Source organism: Oncorhynchus nerka, linkage group LG25 (assembly GCF_034236695.1).
Source record: "Oncorhynchus nerka isolate Pitt River linkage group LG25, Oner_Uvic_2.0, whole genome shotgun sequence".
Lineage (NCBI taxonomy): Eukaryota > Metazoa > Chordata > Actinopteri > Salmoniformes > Salmonidae > Oncorhynchus > Oncorhynchus nerka.
The window spans coordinates 44,521,474-44,541,468 of NC_088420.1; the positions used below are offsets into that span (position 1 = coordinate 44,521,474).

At 43.1% G+C, this 19,995-nt stretch overlaps 2 protein-coding genes across 3 annotated transcripts in view; one reads left to right on the forward strand and one right to left on the reverse strand.

Moving 5' to 3' along the window:
• Positions 1-19,995, reverse strand: part of LOC115109552 (diphosphoinositol polyphosphate phosphohydrolase 3-beta-like) — a 39,343-nt gene that overhangs the window by 11,067 nt on the left and 8,281 nt on the right. Inside the window, exons 2-4 of the mRNA XM_029634557.2 lie at positions 7,681-7,791; positions 1,557-1,601; positions 983-1,070 (exon numbers count right to left, since the gene is read on the reverse strand). Of these exons, the coding sequence (XP_029490417.1) occupies positions 983-1,070; positions 1,557-1,601; positions 7,681-7,791 (244 nt within the window). The remainder of the gene's footprint in view (positions 1-982; positions 1,071-1,556; positions 1,602-7,680; positions 7,792-19,995) is intronic.
• The window catches only part of c1qtnf13 (C1q and TNF related 13), a 42,038-nt gene continuing 33,221 nt past the window's right edge, over positions 11,179-19,995 (forward strand). The window contains exons 1-3 of one of the 2 annotated variants that reach the window (XM_065009801.1): positions 11,179-11,271; positions 11,696-11,756; positions 15,172-15,311. The gene's annotated coding sequence lies outside the window, so the exon portion shown is untranslated. Of the gene's footprint in view, positions 11,272-11,533; positions 11,757-15,171; positions 15,312-19,995 lie in introns of those variants that run through there. The other variant, XM_065009802.1, reaches the window with a different exon arrangement.

The following is a 19,995-nucleotide window of genomic DNA, read 5'->3' on the forward strand; positions in this document are numbered from 1 at the left end:
CAACACTGCAAACTCTTTGCATCAACTTCATGTAATTGTCAATAAAAGCCTTTGACACTTATGAAATGCTTGTAATCATACTTTAGTATTCCATAGTAACATCTGACAAAAATATCTAAAGACACTGAAGCAGCAAACTTTGTGAAAATTAATATTTGTGTCATTCTCAGATATTTCTTTGGCCATGACTGTATTGTCTAACCATTCTTCAAATGTTATTTTGAAATCCAGCTAGACGCTGACATTAGTGAAGTTCAACAGGTGTTTGACAACTATTACTGTAGACATGTACAGACATGGACATGTCCCTCTGGGCCAGTATCTTAAGTGACAACAGAGACCCTGTCAGTCTGTCGGTCTTAATTCCCCTCTCAGGGTTTACTAGAGGTCTCCTACTAACTGAACTGAGTTCAGCCTCTATATGAAGCCCTATCGTCCTAACATGAAAGTGTTCAATTTCTCTAACCTATTTTAGCAATCTAAAGAATTTGTTTTTTGATACAACATGAGCACTACTGTATGCAACTCCAATTTACACACTCCAAGCAGTATTCGTGTGTTTGTCTTTTCATGATATAAATGACGTACTGGAATTGACTTTAATACACTCTCTATTAAAATATGATATGATGATGATTTTCATTAAGTACCCTGGAGGTAAACTAAAAGTCCTCAAAAAAAAGGAGATCAAACCCTTTTGTTTCGTGATGCACAAGTGTGTTTGTGTGTTGCAATCACAGACTGGCAGAGAGAAAGACCAGGGTCCAGGGTGTGAGAGAAACAGGAGGGGGGGGGGGAGAAAGAAAGACATAGTGTTGTAGGAAGAAAAGATTGTTTGTCTAAATTTCTCAAGAAAAGTTCCCAGTTTCCCACCAATTGTGTCGGAGAGGAAATGCTTAGACGAAAGACATGCACGAAGGTGTAAAGAAATGTGGGAAAATAGTTCTCCCTAACCAGATGTCATCATACAGTAGAAGCCTACCGATGTTGACAGAATCCTCCCAGTCCTCCAAGGTCTCTGTCACAGTCAGGACATAGACGTACGTCCTGTGTTTCCTGTCCTGGTTGTGCTAAAAGACAGACAAACAGACAGACTGCTTCAACTCATAATAATATCATTTCAGTCTTGGAAGTGTTTCTGTATTACATGCAGGGCTTTTAAGTGTTGTGTTGTATTCAAACTTTTTCACCGGGAAACCCATTGTTTTGCCAGAATTTCTGGCAACCCCACCCCAGCCCAAATCTAATGACACAACCTTAAAATCAATTTTTACACCAACAAATAACCTGATTCATTTATTTGTCTCTCTCTTATCAAAAATAACCAAAATACATTTACTCAATAATTTGTACTTCTGTACTCTTTTTGTCTTTTATTATGTGGCGTCCCCACTACAGTTTCCTCAAGGGTTCACAACCCCAACTTTGAAAACCACTTATGTAAGGTTTAAGGAATTGGATTTAATAATAATGTTGTAATGAGAGCAATGTTTTGATATGTGATACATGCATCATGATGTACAGTGCTATATGACATGATGATTTGTGAGGCTTACTTCGAAAACCCCCAGTAGCCTGCCAAGCTTTCCCTTTACACCAGCCTGGAGTGACACAGACATACAGATAACAACAAAGGACAGTCAGCTAGTATATAAACACCAATACCAATACATTCCCACATCCTACATTATCCACAAGACAGAAACACTTTTAAAAGTTATGTTACAGGACTAGCATGTAGTGGACAGAAAGCTGTACTATACTGTTAAATTACCTTCAGCAAGACAATTCATTTCAGAAAACCGAATCAAATTCTCCTAAATGTAAGTGTAGCATATGGGGATGTGTGAAATTCCCTCCTCAGCCTGAATTGTCCCCACTTATGCTGCCGAATAGCTAGTTTTTCGGTGGCATGACTGGGTAAGACCTTTAGGAGATGGTCACATGTGCTTACCAGGCTGAGGTCCTGAGGTCAAGGCTCGGTATGAGCTGAATAGGGGGGAAGTGGTATTCACTAAGCAAGCAGTGTAGCGTCCTTTTAAATGGTGCCGTGACCCATATTTTCAGTTGCGCTCAGCTCAACTGAGGAGTGAGTTTCGGGGTTGAATGTAGCAGGGGGGGGGGGGGGGGGTCTGTGAAACTCACTCCACAGCCTGAAGTGTCCCCACTTGCGCTGCAGCATAGCTAGCTTTTCTGTGCGCGACTGGGTAAGACGCTTCAGGAGTGTGTGTTTGCGAGGCAGATATCCTGGGTTCAAGCCTTGATAAGAGCTGAATCAGGGGAAAGTGGTACTCACTAAGCAAAAACAAATACATTTCTTTATGATAAAGTCATTTATCACAAATTAAGACAACTAAAAAATAATCCATATATCATGATATTCACAAGCAAGAAATTTGCTCGTTTTGGTAAAGCACATATCCCATCTGGGAAACAATATCCATGTAAGAATGCTGTTCATTGCCTACAGCTCAGCATTCAACACAATAGACCCTGGGTCTCAACCCCGCCCTGTGTGATTAGATCCTGGAGTTCCTGACGGGCCGCCCCCAGGTAGTGAAGGTAGGAAACAACATCTCCACTTCGCTGACTCTCAACACTGGGGCCCCACAAGGGTGCGTGCTCAGACCCCTCCTGTACTCCCTGTGCACCCATGACTGCGTGGCCATGCACACTTCCAACTCAATCATAAAGTTTGTAGATGACACAACAGTAGTGGGCCTGATTACCAACAACAACGAGACAGCCTACAGGGAGGAGGTGAGGGCCCTCGGATTGTGGTGTCAGGAAAACAACCTCTCACTCAACGTCAACAAAACAAAAGGAGATGATCGTGGACTTCAGGAAACAGCAGAGGGAACACCCCCCTACCCACGTCGACAGGACAGTAGTGGAGAAGGTGGAAAGTTAAGTTCCTCTGCATACACATCATAGACAAACTGAAATGGTCCACCCACACAGACAGTGTGATGAAGAAGGCGCAACAGCGCCTTTTCAACCTCAAGAAGATGAAGAAATTTGGCTTGTCACCTAAAACCCTCACAATCTTATACAGATTTTTACAATTTAGAGCTTCCTGTCGGGCTGTATCACCACCTGGTACGGCAACTGCACCGGCCACAACCGCAAGGCTCTCCAGAGGGTGGAGAGCACAACGCATCACTGGGGCAAACTACCTGCCCTCCAGGACACCTACAGCATCCGATGTCACAGGAAGGCCAAAAAGATCAAGGGACAACAACCACCCGAGTCACTGCCTGTTCAGACTTGAAATCATTGGCCACTTTAATAAATAGATCACTAGTCACTTTAATAATGCCACTTTAATAATGTTTACATATCTTGCATTACTCATCATATATGTCTATACTGTATTCTACACCATCTTTTGCATCTTGCCTATGCCGCTCGGTCATTGTTCATCAATATATTTCTATGTATATATTCTTATCCCATCCCTTTACTTGCATTTGTGTGTATTATGTAGTTGTTGTGGAATTGTTAGATTACTTGTTAGATATTACTGCACTGTCGGAACTAGAAGCACAAGCATTTTGCCACACTCGCAAAAACATCCGCTAACCATGTGTATTTGACCAATACAATTTGATTTGATATTTTTCCCAACCAATGACGACAGGTTTGACAGTACTCTACCCTCACCCCCTGCAAAAGCCGGATGGGAACATCGACTGACTGTGGGATATTTTCATGCCGAGACGGAATTCCAGCAGATCAACGTGACTAGCCAAAGGGAACAGCGTGTCTCTGCTCCCATAGAACTCAGTCTCAGAATTGTCCATGAAGAGGATTGCATGTTAACTCTCTGTTCATGGTTTGGCCCGTCTCAAGAGAGGATCCCCAGGACTGAAGCGCACAGCAGTTTGGTCTGGAAAATAAAAACACGTCCAAGAACACAGGCTAATGATCATAGCTATAATGTTACCCTGGATCCAGATCTGTTTGTGCTATCTTGCCAACTCTATTGCTGTCATTGTCATTCATCACGCCAAACAGAGATGTAGTGGAGAGGGTAGACGCACGTAAACGACATTTACCCACCTTTTGCGGAAAGATTCATTGAAAGTATAGAATGCTTTACTTTACTCATCGCAAACGGCGATCAGCTTTTACCCACTTAAAAGAAAAACACTAGATCACTGATGCCAAACAATGACACATTAGGGATGGAGTTGGCAAGACAACACAAACATATTGGTGACCAGGCTAATATATAGGCTAAGGTCAAACATAATGTTTGTGAAAGAAAGCAGATTCAATTAAATGGCGGATAAGAAACATTATGGAGGTGGGTGACATTTAGCCGTGGAGCAAGTTCAAAACTCATCATATCATTCATGAGAATATCAAACGGTCAACTAAGATATAACGGATTGTGATGTAAGCATGAGAAAAAATATTAAAAGATTCTTGTGACCTGGCCTCTGACTGTTTTGGGAGCCTGACAACAACTGGCAGCATTCCAGGACTGGAGCCCATGGCTCTGGTCACATGATCCTGCAGAAGAGCCATAATTCAGGTTTAGGTTCCTGTACCCCTCCCGGGTACCACTGGCTGGGGCTAGGTTACCAGGACCACCGGCTCATATGACACAGGCCTCTACCAGCACACTTCAGCTCTATGATGGGATAATTCCAATATGTTTTGGGAGAATTGTAAAATATTTTGTAATGTAATAAAATTAAGTAAACTGCCCATGGTTGAAATACAAAGATAATACTTGAGGGTAAAAAACAAATCCACATTTTTGACAAACATGGGCTCAACAGGGTTCAAATCAAAATGAAATCAAAATGTATTTGTCACAAGCGCCGAATACAACCTGTAGACCTTACAGTGAAATGCTTACTTACAAGAAAACAATGCAGTTAAGAAAAATAAGTGTTAAGTAAAAAATACAAATAACAAATAATTAAAAGAGCAGAAGTATAACAGTAGCGAGGCTATATACAGGGGGGTACCGGTATAGAGTCAATGTGCGGGGGCACAGGTTAGTCGAGGTAATTGAGGTTATCAAATCAAATTTATTTATATAGCCCTTCGTACATCAGCTGATATCTCAAAGTGCTGTACAGAAACCCAGCCTAAAACCCCAAACAGCAAACAATGCAGGTGTAAAAGCACGGTGGCTAGGAAAAACTCCCTAGAAAGGCCAAAACCTAGGAAGAAACCTAGAGAGGAACCAGGCTATGTGGGGTGGCCAGTCCTCTTCTGGCTGTGCCGGGTAGAGATTATAACAGAACATGACCAAGATGTTCAAATGTTCATAAATGACCAGCATGGTCGAATAATAATAAGGCAGAACAGTTGAAACTGGAGCAGCAGCACAGTCAGGTGGACTGGGGACAGCAAGGAGTCATCATGTCAGGTAGTCCTGGGGCACGGTCCTAGGGCTCAGGTCTGGAGCAGCAGCATGGCCAGGTGGACTGGGGACAGCAAGGAGTCATCATGTCAGGTAGTCCTGGGACATGGTCCTAGGGCCCAGGCCAGTTGAAACTGGAGCAGCAGCATGGCCAGGTGGACTGGGGACAGCAAGGAGTCATCATGTCAGGTAGTCCTGGGGCATGGTCCTAGGGCTCAGGTCCTCCGAGAGAGAGAAAGAAAGAGAGAAGGAGAGAATTAGAGAACGCACACTTAGATTCACACAGGACACCGAATAGGACAGGAGAAGTACTCCAGATATAACAAACTGACCCTAGCCCCCCGACACATAAACTAATGCAGCATAAATACTGGAGGCTGAGACAGGAGGGGTCAGGAGACACTGTGGCCCCAACCCGAGGACACCCCCGGACAGGGCCAAACAGGAAGGATATAACCCCACCCACTTTGCCAAAGCACAGCCCCCACACCACTAGAGGGATATCTTCAACCACCAACTTACCATCCTGAGACAAGGCCGAGTATAGCCCACAAAGATCTCCGCCACGGCACAACCCAAGGGGAGGCGCCAACCCAGACAGGCCGACCACAACAGTGAATCAACCCACCCAGGTGACGCACCCCCCCCAGGGACGGCATGAGAGAGCCCCAGTAAGCCAGTGACTCAGCCCCGTAACAGGGTAGAGGCAGAGAATCCCAGTGGAAAGAGGGGAATCGGCCAGGCAGAGACAGCAAGGGCGGTTCGTTGCTCCAGAGCCTTTCCGTTCACCTTCCCACTCCTGGGCCAGACTACACTCAATCATATGACCCACTGAAGAGATGAGTCTTCAGTAAAGACTTAAAGGTTGAGACCGAGTTTGCGTCTCTGACATGGGTAGGCAGACCGTTCCATAAAAATGGAGCTCTATAGGAGAAAGCCCTGCCTCCAGCTGTTTGCTTAGAAATTCTAGGGACAATTAGGAGGCCTGCGTCTTGTGACCGTAGCGTACGTGTAGGTATGTACGGCAGGACCAAATCAGAGAGATAGGTAGGAGCAAGCCCATGTAATGCTTTGTAGGTTAGCAGTAAAACCTTGAAATCAGCCCTTGCTTTGACAGGAAGCCAGTGTAGAGAGGCTAGCACTGGAGTAATATGATCAAATTTTTTGGTTCTAGTCAGGATTCTAGCAGCCGTATTCAGCACTAACTGAAGTTTATTTAGTGCTTTATCCGGGTAGCCGGAAAATAGAGCATTGCAGTAGTCTAACCTAGAAGTGACAAAAGCATGGATTAATTTTTCTGCATCATTTTTGGACAGAAAGTTTCTGATTTTTGCAATGTTACGTAGATGGAAAAAGCTGTCCTCGAAATGGTTATATGTACATGTAGGTTGAGTTAAAGTGACTATGCATAGATAATAACCAGAGAGTAGCAGCAGCGTAAAATAGGAAGGATGGACAATGCAAATAGTCTGGGTAGCCATTTGATTAGCTGTTCGGGAGTCTTATGGCTTGGGGGTAGAAGTTGGCGCTAGACTTGGCGCTCCAGTACAGCTTGCCGTGCAGTAGCAGAGAGAACAGTCTATAACTAGGGTGGCTGGAGTCTTTGAACATTTTTAGGGCCTTCCTCTGACACCGCCTGGTATAGAGGTCCTGGATGGCAGGAAGCTTCGCCCCAGTGATGTACTGGGCCGTACGCACTACCCTCTGTAGTGCCTTGAGGTGTTTAGCCACCAAGAGGGAACACATGATAAAACTGAATTGTGTTGCAATAATCATAAGATTGAAAAAAAAATCTGACACTCAAGCGCAAATTAAACCTCCATTAAACTTCCATTATGTCTTTCTTGGGAGTGGATGTGTTGAACTTGACAGAAGAGTGGATGGACAATTTGAGTTATTAGCTCCCAACAGCCTGTGTTGGTGTGCAACTCATTTAACTCTATTCAGGGTCATGTCTCTCTCAGGACGAGAAGGACGTGGGTAACTGGACACTGTCTCTAAATGTCACCGCTCCATTCCTCACAGCTGTCAACACGACACTCTGGGGCAGAGCATGGCAGAACACACATGGACTCCGTGAACAAGTCCTGTCATTCTTTTCACTTAACCACTAAACCATTAGCTCAACTGGCTGTCTGTGCAGTGTATAACATGCACAATCTAGAACGTTTAGAACCAAGGTCTCCCCTTCAACCTGAGTCTACAAGGGCTATTCATTTATCTAGGAAACTGTTCCTCTAACTTGGTGCATTACAGATAGATGATTAGGATAATAACATTTCTATGGGTGGGCTCACCTCTTCATACACCTCTCTGACTGCTGCTCCACACGGCTCCTCCTCAGGCTCCATCCCTCCTCCTGGGACAATCCACTGGTCTGGGTGCCGACTGCTGCTCACCAGCAACACCTGCAAAGGCCAAAGGGTAAAGTAAGCCAATGATACTCAAATAGTAGGCCACATCTATCCCACAAGCCTCTAGTTTCTGGCCAGTGGAGTTACCTAACTACACTATCTCACAGTCCAAACAAGATGCATGAATTGAGGGATAAACTGGATGTGTGGGAGTCTAAACATATTCCCACTTACTAGCAATGACTTTGCTGATAGCTACTTTGAGAAAACATTTACTTACTATAACTGATGTGTGGTTGCTCCACCTAGCTATCTTAAGATGAATGCACTAACTGTAAATCAAATCAAACGTATTGGTCACATACACGTGTTTATCAGATGTTATTGCAGGTGTAGCAAAATGCTTGTGCTTCTAGCTCCGACAGTGCAGTAGTATCTAACATGTAAAATCTAACAGTTTCACAACATATACCCAAAATACACGTAAATCTAAGTAAGGAATGGATTAAGAATATATACACTACTGTTCAAAAGTTTGGGGTCACTTAGAAATGTCCTTGTTTTTGAAATAAACAATTTTTGTCCATTAAAATAACATCAAATTGATCATAAATTCAGTGTAGACATTGTTAATGTTGTAAATGACTATTGTAGCTGGAAAAGGCTGATTTTTAATGGAATATCTATAGTTGAAGTCGGAAGTTTACATACACCTTTAAAATAGTTTAAAATACATTTAAACTCAGTTTTTCACCATTTCTGACATTTAATTGTAGTAAAAATTCCCTGTCTTAGGTCAGTTAGGATCACCACTTTATTTTAAGAATGTGAAATGTCAGAATAATAGTTGAGAGAATTATTTATTTCAGCTATTATTTCTTTCATCACATTCCCAGTGGGTCAGAAGTTAACATAAACTCAATTAGTATTTGGTAGCATTGCCTTTAAATTGTTTAACTTGGGTCAAACGTTGAGTAGCCTTCCACAAGCTTCCCACAATAAGTTGGGTGAATTTCGGTCCATTCCTCCTGACAGAGCTGGTGTAACTGAATCAGGTTTGTAGGCCTCCTTGCTCGCACACGCTTTTTCAGTTCTGCCCACAATTTTTCTATGGGATTGAGGTCAGGGCTTTGCGATGGCCATTCCAATAACTTGACTTTGTTGTCCTTAAGCCATTATGCCACAACTTTGGAAGTATGCTTGGGGTCATTGTCCATTTGGAAGACCCATTTGCGACCAAGCTTTAACTTCCTGACTGATGTCTTGAGATGCTGCTTCAATATATCCACATCATTTTCATCACATCGACTATGTGAAGTGCACCAGTCCCTCCTGCAGCAAAGCACCCCCACAACATGATGATTGATTGCACCAGATATTATTTAGGGGCTTCATAGCAAAGGGGATGAATACATATGCATGCACCACTTTTCAGTTTTTATTTTTTACATTTTAAACAAGTATTTTTTTTCATCTCACTTCACCAATTTGGACTATTTTGTATATGTCCATTACATGAAATCTAAATAAAAAATTATTTCAATGACAGGTTGTAATGCAACAAAATAGGAAAAACGCCAAGGAGGATGAATACTTTTGCAAGGCACTGTATATTAACCAACACACTGATCAGCAGTACAGCCTTCATCTGGGTATCTGTCCATTGAAAAATACAGTATGTCGTATAGTATATCTGACACCAGCAGAAGTACCTTCCAGGGTGAGGGGGGTCCGTGATGGGCAAAGCTGCCAGCAGAAGAACCCCCCCAGCTCAGCTCTGTGCCAATCACATGCCCACCCATGCCCAGGTCTATAAACATGGCATTTAATAACAGGTGGCTGAGAGTCAGATGGCAGCAGGGTACAGGTAAGGGGATCTACCCACAGTGTCTGGATCCCACATTAATATATTTCTGGTCAAACAGATGGAAATGGGTCTTAGAAAACATCTACCAGAAAGTCTTAAAAGGAATTAGAAATACACTGACTATACAAAACATTAAGGATATCTGCTCTTTCCATGACAGACTGACCAGGTGACTGCAGGTGAAAGCTATGATCCTTTACGGATGTCACTTGTTAAATCCACTTCAATCAGTGTAGGGGAGGAGACAGGTTAAAGGATTTTTAAGCCTTGAGACAATTGAAATTGGATTGTGTATGTGTACCATTCAGAGGGTGAATGGGCGAGACAAAATATTTGAACGGGGTATGGTAGTAGGTGCCAGGCGCACCGGTTTGTGTCAAGAACTGCAACGTTTTTCAGGCTCAACAGTTTCCCATGTGTATCAAGAATGGTCCACCACCCAAATGACATCCAGCCAACTTGACACAACTTTGGGAAGCATTGGAGTCAACATGGGCCAGCATCCCTGTGGAACACTTTCGAGTCCATTCTAAGACGAATTGAGGCTGTTCTGAGGGCAAAAGGCAGTGGTGTAACTCAATATTAGGAAGGTGTTCCTAATGCTTGGAATACTCAGTCTACATCAAAACAGAATAATGTTGAAGACCCCTGCCAACTAACATCAGCCCTTATATTTAGTTCTGGAGAAATTGTTCTGCCTTCTGTAAGTTTAAGAAACATTGCCTTGAAATTCCATTCACAAAAAACCCCATATTTTCTTGATATTTTCGAATCACTCAGCCTCATGAGAGAGGATAATGAAAGTTCACGGAAGTAACAAGTAAAAGGTAGGCCTATCAACTAGTTTGTTTCAGTTCAGTAAAGAAAAGTAGAGTTTAGTTAAGTACAGTGCAATAGAGTTCAGTACACAGTAAAGCCCACTAGAGTTGAGCACCCTCAAAACAACACAAAAAAACTAAGGAGATTTTAACAAAATTCTGTTACTGAACTTAGCATCTGCACAGTTCTTCCAATAAAAGTGTTTTGGTAAAAATGTTAAATTGTTAAAAGTAGGCCTTGCACATATTTGGATGATTTGTTAAACTTTAATATCAATGGTTTTTGTCTCAGCGCAATTCCGTTACTGTAGAATTGCCCTTATATAGAATAACCCGCAATCTCAGAATTTCTAGGTGTTATCGGGCAACCAAAATAGAACCAGTGAACATTGGAAAGATTAAACTGTGAATTGGTCAACTTTAAGATTACAACCCAAAGGAGCACAAGGAGTGACTGTTTATAGGCTGGGATTATTGAAGTAAATACTTATCATGCAACAGGGTGTGTAACACTACCTTTGAGAATTGGCACAGAAAGAGGAGTCTCACCCACAGTAACTATGTATATACACAGCCCAAGATGTTTGTAGAAACAATGGCAGCAGCACTCCTACACCCAACTCCAAAGCATACACTCTGTCAAGAATTCACATGAACTCAGCGCAGAACACACTCTCTCTCTCTCTCTCTGGTACACTCACAACCAAACAGGTTTTTGCAAAAGCACGGGATCAGCAGTTGCCTTTCCTCATGAAAACCACAACAGTTTAGCAGAGCAGCTGAACTCTGACCAGTGACCAGTCCTGATCCAACATACCAGTGTGAGGGCCTTGTCAAGACGTTTCAGTGGTGAGAAAAACATAAACAAGCTCACATTACTGCATCTACTTATGATCCTGGCATCCACTGATTTTGCTATGTTTCATGCTGTTCCACTTGAACAGAAACAATGGTGAGTGAAGCGTTCAGTCTGGCTTAACCAGGCTACCTACTAAGTGTACACCAGCTCAACTTGGCAGAGTGATTCAATTTAATTCATTGCATAGATTTTCATCATAGCCTTCGTAGCGTTAATGCAAAACATTGTGGCTGGGACTGTTTTTTTCTCCTGATAATCAAATGCAATGCACCGTTATTTAACACCAAACTGTCTCTGTGTCTGTTTTTTAAAGAAGTGAAAAATCCATTCTATGGGGGAAGCTACAAATCTAATGTACCCATCTCTGAATGAAAATGACTCCTCAGATGCATGTATGACCGATATTTCTTACAGAATGGAGATCTATGCCACTGACGGGGGATTTCCTGTGTTCACACCTCTTCATTGTATTACTGTGAGTAATATACGCACTCTGTCACCCTGCCAACTTGCAAACACGTCTCAGCTAAGGTTAAGTTCAGTTAAGTTCGGGGAAGGAATCTGAGGATCCTGTTGTCTGGATCCAACAACAACTCTAACTTCCTCCTCTTGTCTAGAGCCTGTTCCCAGAACTGTTCCCGTCCACCTGGTCTGCTGGGCCATATTCATAAGGGAACAACGTAGCAAAACCTTTTGTAACGAAGACAAAAATTAGCATTTCTCATTGGACAACATTAGTCCCTCCCTGTTTCAGTCAGTTTTCTTACATTTGGTGCCTAATGAATATGACCTCTGGCCTCATCTCTGGAGAGTTTACTGACATCTTGGGGAAGGGAATGTAAAACAGGCATGCAGACTGGCTGGATAGCCTACCACAGAGTGTGAGAAACACAAATCAAAGACAATATAACCTACTAGAGACGAGTACCATAGCTTACGAGAGAAAGAATAGGTGAGAGAGTGAGTCTGTGTGTAATAGAGAGAGAGAGCCAAGGTGAGAGAGTGGAGAGGTGGGAAAGTGAATCTGGGGGGGGGGTCATTCCATGTCATTTCAGCAAGCCATGAAATCCGTCATCTCAAATCAAATCAAATCAAATGTATTTATATAGCCCTTCGTACATCAGCTGATATCTCAAAGTGCTGTACAGAAACCCAGCCTAAAACCCCAAACAGCAAACAATGCAGGTGTAAAAGCACGGTGGCTAGGAAAAACTCCCTAGAAAGGCCAAAACCTAGGAAGAAACCTAGAGAGGAACCAGGCTATGTGGGGTGGCCAGTCCTCTTCTGGCTGTGCCGGGTAGAGATTATAACAGAACATGACCAAGATGTTCAAATGTTCATAAATGACCAGCATGGTCGAATAATAATAAGGCAGAACAGTTGAAACTGGAGCAGCAGCACAGTCAGGTGGACTGGGGACAGCAAGGAGTCATCATGTCAGGTAGTCCTGGGGCACGGTCCTAGGGCTCAGGTCCTCCGAGAGAGAGAAAGAAAGAGAGAATTAGAGAGAGCATATGTGGGGTGGCCAGTCCTCTTCTGGCTGTGCCGGGTGGAGATTATAACAGAACGTGGCCAAGATGTTCAAATGTTCATAAATGACCAGCATGGTTGAATAATAGTAAGGCAGAACAGTTGAAACTGGAGCAGCAGCATGGCCAGGTGGACTGGGGACAGCAAGGAGTCATCATGTCAGGTAGTCCTGGGACATGGTCCTAGGGCCCAGGCCAGTTGAAACTGGAGCAGCAGCATGGCCAGGTGGACTGGGGACAGCAAGGAGTCATCATGTCAGGTAGTCCTGGGGCATGGTCCTAGGGCTCAGGTCCTCCGAGAGAGAGAAAGAAAGAGAGAAGGAGAGAATTAGAGAACGCACACTTAGATTCACACAGGACACCGAATAGGACAGGAGAAGTACTCCAGATATAACAAACTGACCCTAGCCCCCGACACATAAACTACTGCAGCATAAATACTGGAGGCTGAGACAGGAGGGGTCAGGAGACACTGTGGCCCCATCCGAGGACACCCCGGACAGGGCCAAACAGGAAGGATATAACCCCACCCACTTTGCCAAAGCACAGCCCCCACACCACTAGAGGGATATCTTCAACCACCAACTTACCATCCTGAGACAAGGCCAGTATAGCCCACAAAGATCTCCGCCACGGCACAACCCAAGGGGGCGTGCCAACCCAGACAGGCTGACCACAACAGTGAATCAACCCACCCAGGTGACGCACCCCCCCAGGGACGGCATGAGAGAGCCCCAGTAAGCCAGTGACTCAGCCCCCGTAACAGGGTTAGAGGCAGAGAATCCCAGTGGAAAGAGGGCAACCGGCCAGGCAGAGACAGCAAGGGCGGTTCGTTGCTCCAGAGCCTTTCCGTTCACCTTCCCACTCCTGGGCCAGACTACACTCAATCATATGACCCACTGAAGAGATGAGTCTTCAGTAAAGACTTAAAGGTTGAGACCGAGTTTGCGTCTCTGACATGGGTAGGCAGACCGTTCCATAAAAATGGAGCTCTATAGGAGAAAGCCCTGCCTCCAGCTGTTTGCTTAGAAATTCTAGGGACAATTAGGAGGCCTGCGTCTTGTGACCGTAGTGTACGTGTAGGTATGTACGGCAGGACCAAATCAGAGAGATAGGTAGGAGCAAGCCCATGTAATGCTTTGTAGGTTAGCAGTAAAACCTTGAAATCAGCCCTTGCTTTGACAGGAAGCCAGTGTAGAGAGGCTAGCACTGGAGTAATATGATAAATTTTTTTGGTTCTAGTCAGGATTCTAGCAGCCGTATTTAGCACTAACTGAAGTTTATTTAGTGCTTTATCCGGGTAGCCGGAAAATAGAGCATTGCAGTAGTCTAACCTAGAAGTGACAAAAGCATGGATTAATTTTTCTGCATCATTTTTGGACAGAAAGTTTCTGATTTTTGCAATGTTACGTAGATGGAAAAAGCTGTCCTCGAAATGGTCTTGATATGTTCTTCAAAAAGAGATCAGGGTCCAGAGTAACGCCGAGGTCCTTCACAGTTTTATTTGAGACGACTGTACAACCATTAAGATTAATTGTCAGATTCAACAGAAGATCTCTTTGTTTCTTGGGACCTAGAACAAGCATCTCTGTTTTGTCCGAGTTTAATAGTAGAAAGTTTGCAGCCATCCACTTCCTTATGTCTGAAACACATGCTTCTAGCGAGGGCAATTTTGGGGCTTCACCATGTTTCATTGAAATGTACAGCTGTGTGTCATCCGCATAGCAGTGAAAGTTTACATTATGTTTTCGAATAACATCCCCAAGAGGTAAAATATATAGTGAAAACAATAGTGGTCCTAAAACAGAACCTTGAGGAACACCGAAATTTACAGTTGATTTGTCAGAGGACAAACCATTCACAGAGACAAACTGATATCTTTCCGACAGATAAGATCTAAACCAGGCCAGAACATGTCCGTGTAGACCAATTTGGGTTTCCAATCTCTCCAAAAGAATGTGGTGATCGATGATTGTTCTGAAAGTTAGAAACAGATAAGGTAAGCATTCCAGAAACATTATTTTGTGAAAATATAATTTGATCTCTGATAAATTAAGCTAATTGATTGCACCCAAATTGGCCATTTAATTTATTGGATTCATATAATATTCTTTAATGATAGTACCTAACATCCGATTTGGACAAAACACTTTTTTCTAACAATGAGTAAGACAGGACATAGGGTGTGGGTGGTAATACATCCTCGTCCTTACCCTGTAAAGAGAAATGTATCACTGAAGTTGTTGGGTTTATGTCCATCCTACATCCTGGTATTACCAGGTTCTGAACACTAGATGGTGCTGTTCTTGCTATTAGGTGATTGTTTTTGAAGAATCATGACAGCAATCCATTAATTTGCAGGTGAAGACCGTCGCTAAGAGGGCACGACAACACCTTTCCCCCATCAGGAGACTGAAAAGATTTGGCATGGGTCCCCAGACCTTCAAAAAGTTCTACAGCTGCACCAACGAGAGCATCCTGACAGGTTGCATCACCGCCTGGTATGGAAACTCACTGTATTTTCTTAACTCTTTATTGAATTGCACTGTTGGTTAAGGGCTTATAAGTAAGTATTTCACGGTAAGGTCTACATTTGTTTGATTTGATGCACACTTTTGAGTTGATGCACACTTATTCACACAATACACACACATCCTTATAATCACAAACACACACATTATAGAGACATTGAACCACTGGACACCTCCCGTTTCACACTGTGCATTTAAATACCGTATTCCCGACATCGCTCATTCTAAAATTTCTACTACTGTACATTGTATTTTAGTTACACTGTTTAACCACACCGCCTATTTATTTAAATAATGGGTTCTTGGTATACAGTGCCTTCAGAAGGTATTTTACAACCCTTCACATTAGTGTCGCCACGATACCAGATTTTCAAAAAAAGAAACAGCACAACAAAACTTTATGCAAAATTGTGGGTGCTACAGCTTGCAAAATAAACTATTGTGACTCTAGGTAAAAACATAATGCTTTTTGTTTATAACATAAGGACTGTTTTCCTCAAGAAATTCAAATCGGCTTCCTAGCCATGGTACTTCAGAGTGTCGCGATACTCATGACAACCCTACATTGAACAGGATGAAGAAACAATACTCCGAGCCACAGCGCCATACTACTTGTCAAACATACAGAACTGATACTACAGTGCCTTTGGAAAGTATTTCGTCCCCTTGACTTTTTCGCATTTTGTTACGTTAGACTTATTTTAAAGTTGCTTAAATTAAAAGAAAATCCTCAGCAATCTACACACAATAACCCTGAATTTTTGCAAATGTATATAAAAAACTAAAACAGAAATACCTTATTTACATAAGTATTTGGACCCTTTGCTATGAGACTCAAAATTGAACTCAGGTGCATCCTGTTTCCATTGATCTTCCTTGAGATGTTTCTACAACTTGATTGGAGTCCACCTGTGGTAAATTCAATTGATTGGACATGATTTGGAAAGACACACACCTGTCTATATCAAGGTCCCACGGTTGACAGTACATATCAGAGCAAAAACCAAGCCATGAGGTCGAAGGAATTGTCCGTAGAGCTCAGAGACAGGATTGTGTCGAGGCACAGATCTGGGGAAGGGTACCAAACAATTCTGCAGGATTTAAGGTCCCCAAGAACACAGCGGCCTCCATCATTCTTAAATGGAAGAGTTCGGAACCACCAAGACTCTTCCTAGAGCTGGCCGCCCGGCCAAACGAAGCAATCAGGGGAGATGGGCCTTGGTCAGGGAGGTGACCAAGAACCCGATGGTCACTCTGAAACAGCTCTAGAGTTCCACTGTGGAGTTCCACTGTGTCCTTCCAGAAGGACAACCATCTCAGCAGCACTCCACCAATCATTCCTTTATGGTAGAGTGGCCATATGGAAGCCACTCCTCAGTAAAAGGCACATGACAGCCCGCTTGTAGATTGCCAAAAGGCACCTAAAGGACTCTGACCATGAACAACAAGATTCTTTGGTCTGATGAAATCAACATCAACATTTGGCCTGAATGCCAAGTGTCACGTCTGGAGGAAACATGGCACCATCCCTACGGTGAAGAATGGTGTTGGCAGCATCATGCTGCTGGGATGTTTTTCAGCGGCAGGGACTGGGAGACTAGTCAGGATCGAGGCAAAGATGAATGGTGCAAAGTACAGAGAGATCCTTGATGAAAACCTACTCCAGAGCACTCAGGACCTCCGACTGGGGCGAAGGTTCAACCTTCCAAAAGAACAACGACCCTAAGCACACAGCCAAGACATGGCAGGAGTGGCTTCGGGACAAATCTCTGAATGTCCTTGAGTGGCCCAGGCAGAGCCCGATCGAACATCTCTGGAGAGACCTGAAAATAGCTGTGCAGCGTCGCTCCCCATCCAACCTGACAGAGCTTGAGAGGATCTGCAGAGAAGAAGTGGAGAAACTCCCCAAATACAGGTGTGCCAAGCTTGTAGCGTCATACCCAAGAAGACTCAAGGCAGTAATCGCTGAAAAAGTTGCTTCAACAAAGTACTGAGTAAATGGTCTGAATAGTTATGTAAATGTAATATTTCCGTTTTTTATTTTTTTTATAACTGAGCAAAAAATGATAACCTGTTTCTGCTTTGTCATTATGGGGTATTGTGTGAAGATTGAGGGGGAAAAACAATTTAATCAATTTTAGAAGGCTGTAACGTAACAAAATGTTGAAAAGGTCAAGGGGTCTGAATACTTTCCAAATGCACTTGTTGTTGGTTGTGGGATTGGCATGGGGTGTGTGTGTGTGTGGGGGGGCGTTTGACCATTTCTTTGAATTCTTCATGTATAACTCATTGGTTGGGTCCAAATTGGCTGTTAAGTACAATATTTATTAAATATTATATGAATCCTCTAAATAGAAAATGGGCAATTTGGGTGATCAATTAGCTTAATTTCTCAGATATCAAATTCTATTTCAACAAAATGTTGCAGGAATGCTAATCTTATCTGTTTTATCAACAGAAACGACGTAAGAACAATCTGAGATGGTGGGGGTCAATCCTCATTCTTGTGATTTTTTACATAGGGGACAGCTATTGCCCCTGCCCAGCGTTTCTATAAATTGCACCTGATAGGGTGTTTAGCACATAGTGTAACACTCACTCCTCGCCCCCCTGGCTCTCACAATCACATGCAGGCCTGAGAGATGGAGTCTTGTCACCAGGCAGAGCAGTCATTATCCAAGATGCCCCCTCTCTTACCACTTCAGTCCCTATGTTAAGTCCGAAACAGTGTGTGTGTGTACTGCATACAGGAGACCTTTGACTTTGTGGTTCCTCAGCATAGTTAGTAATCACATTAATACATGTGGTGACCAGTAGCGTTGTGTGGGCAAAATCACTGAAGCTAAGCCAAGCCAGTAAAATAGCCATATTACAACCTGTTGTGCATTTGCTCTGTAACCCATTTGTTCATAAACCACTGTGATATACAATGAGGCAGTGACAACAAAAAGACCACAGTCACACAGTAGCTGAATAAATTCAACTACACATATGTTCGTTTCATCACAAAGTCGGAGAGCAACATCTGTCCGATGAAGTCCACAAAGCAAGTATTGCATGTAAAAAACAGTTATATCACCTGCAGCATGGTCAAGCAAGTTAATGTTTTTACAGTTTACTAAACAACTAGTGATTTAGAACCATGGCATTACCCCAAGTCAGCACAAAGACAACAGGAGCACCGCCGCCGCTATTCCAGCACCATTTCAACTTAAACATTGAAACATCATCAAATCAACAAGGCTATAGATGCTTAGTTTAATATACTGAAAACCAACTTAAAGATACCAAAAACTATTTAGTCCAATCAATGTTGCTAAATATCATTGGCATCCATGCCACTGGTGGTGACTGTTGTGTATTGGGGTTGTGCCGCATAGCATCATGGGTGTTGTATATTGTAGACAGAACTTGTTCTAGATCAGTGGTCACCAAACTTTTCTGAGTCAAGATCACTTTGAGTCAAAATGCAAGAAATGCCGAGATCTGCCACTCTGATTTGTTTTTGAACATGACTTAAAAAACATAAGCTTATTCAACATTAACTTATTAAAAACAGTACTGTAGCAATGGAGGTTTGTGCAGTAGGCTATAGGCCCAATACATTAACACCACATATTGGATTTGCTTGAATTGCCCTGCCAATGCATTGTTGTTCGGACCATTTAAAAAAAAAAATATTCAGCTGCATTGCTGGTTGTATCGGGAGTGGTAGGAAGAATGAGCATTTTATGGCTTATAAAGGTGTTGACAGTGCTGAGTAAAAACATGAACTCACTCATGAAAACAGCAGCTCTTTGCTGTATTTGTTGACAGTCTCTCTAGACATGGTTTTAAATCTTTTGAAATCTCAACTTTGCTTTAGCTTTTTTTCACGCCTGCTACGTTACTGCAGATACGGTATTCTGAGCCATCCGATAGGCCAGCGCTGGGCCTATAGTGCACTTTACTTGTTCTCCGGGCCCCCGGAAAGGAAGAGTTTGTACCTTCAGACACATGAAATGGTTCAAAATGGGAATACTTCGCCTACTTGGCACGCAGGGCAACTGAAATCAGGGTACCTACCTCCAACAGCGCGAGACTAATAAATTAAAATAGGAACGCAAGGCTTTATCGTTGGGTTTTTTACAGAAATGTTTGGCAATCGACAAGGAATGCGATCGACCGGTGGGTGACTACTGTTCTAGATAAATGGTTGGACTAATTCCTGTCCGCCTTATGTATCATCATTAGTGAATTGTTATGTAGACGTGGTCATGAATTCCACGTGACCTAACAAAATATGGGCGATGAATAAGTCTGAATCTACAGTGACTATTTTGTTCTTAAAAATGCGTCATTATGAAATGGTCACCTAAAGTCGTCAGGGCGTTGTGTCATGGTTCCCTGGAGGTTTTGTCTAGTTCCCTGTTGGTCCCGGGAGATGCCCCGAGGACGTTTTTAGGACTTTCTTGGTCCCCTGAACATTCTTGGGATGTTGTCTTGGACCCCTGGAAGTTTTTGTCTATTTCCCGGGTTTGTCCCGGGGACGTCCCCTGATGGTCGCAAAGAACCCCCCCCCCCCCCAAAAAAAAACGTTTACCCAGGGCACTAGCACCCTAGGTTCATTACACATCACCCCTTGTTACTGTTGCCAACCCCATCAAGGCTCTGA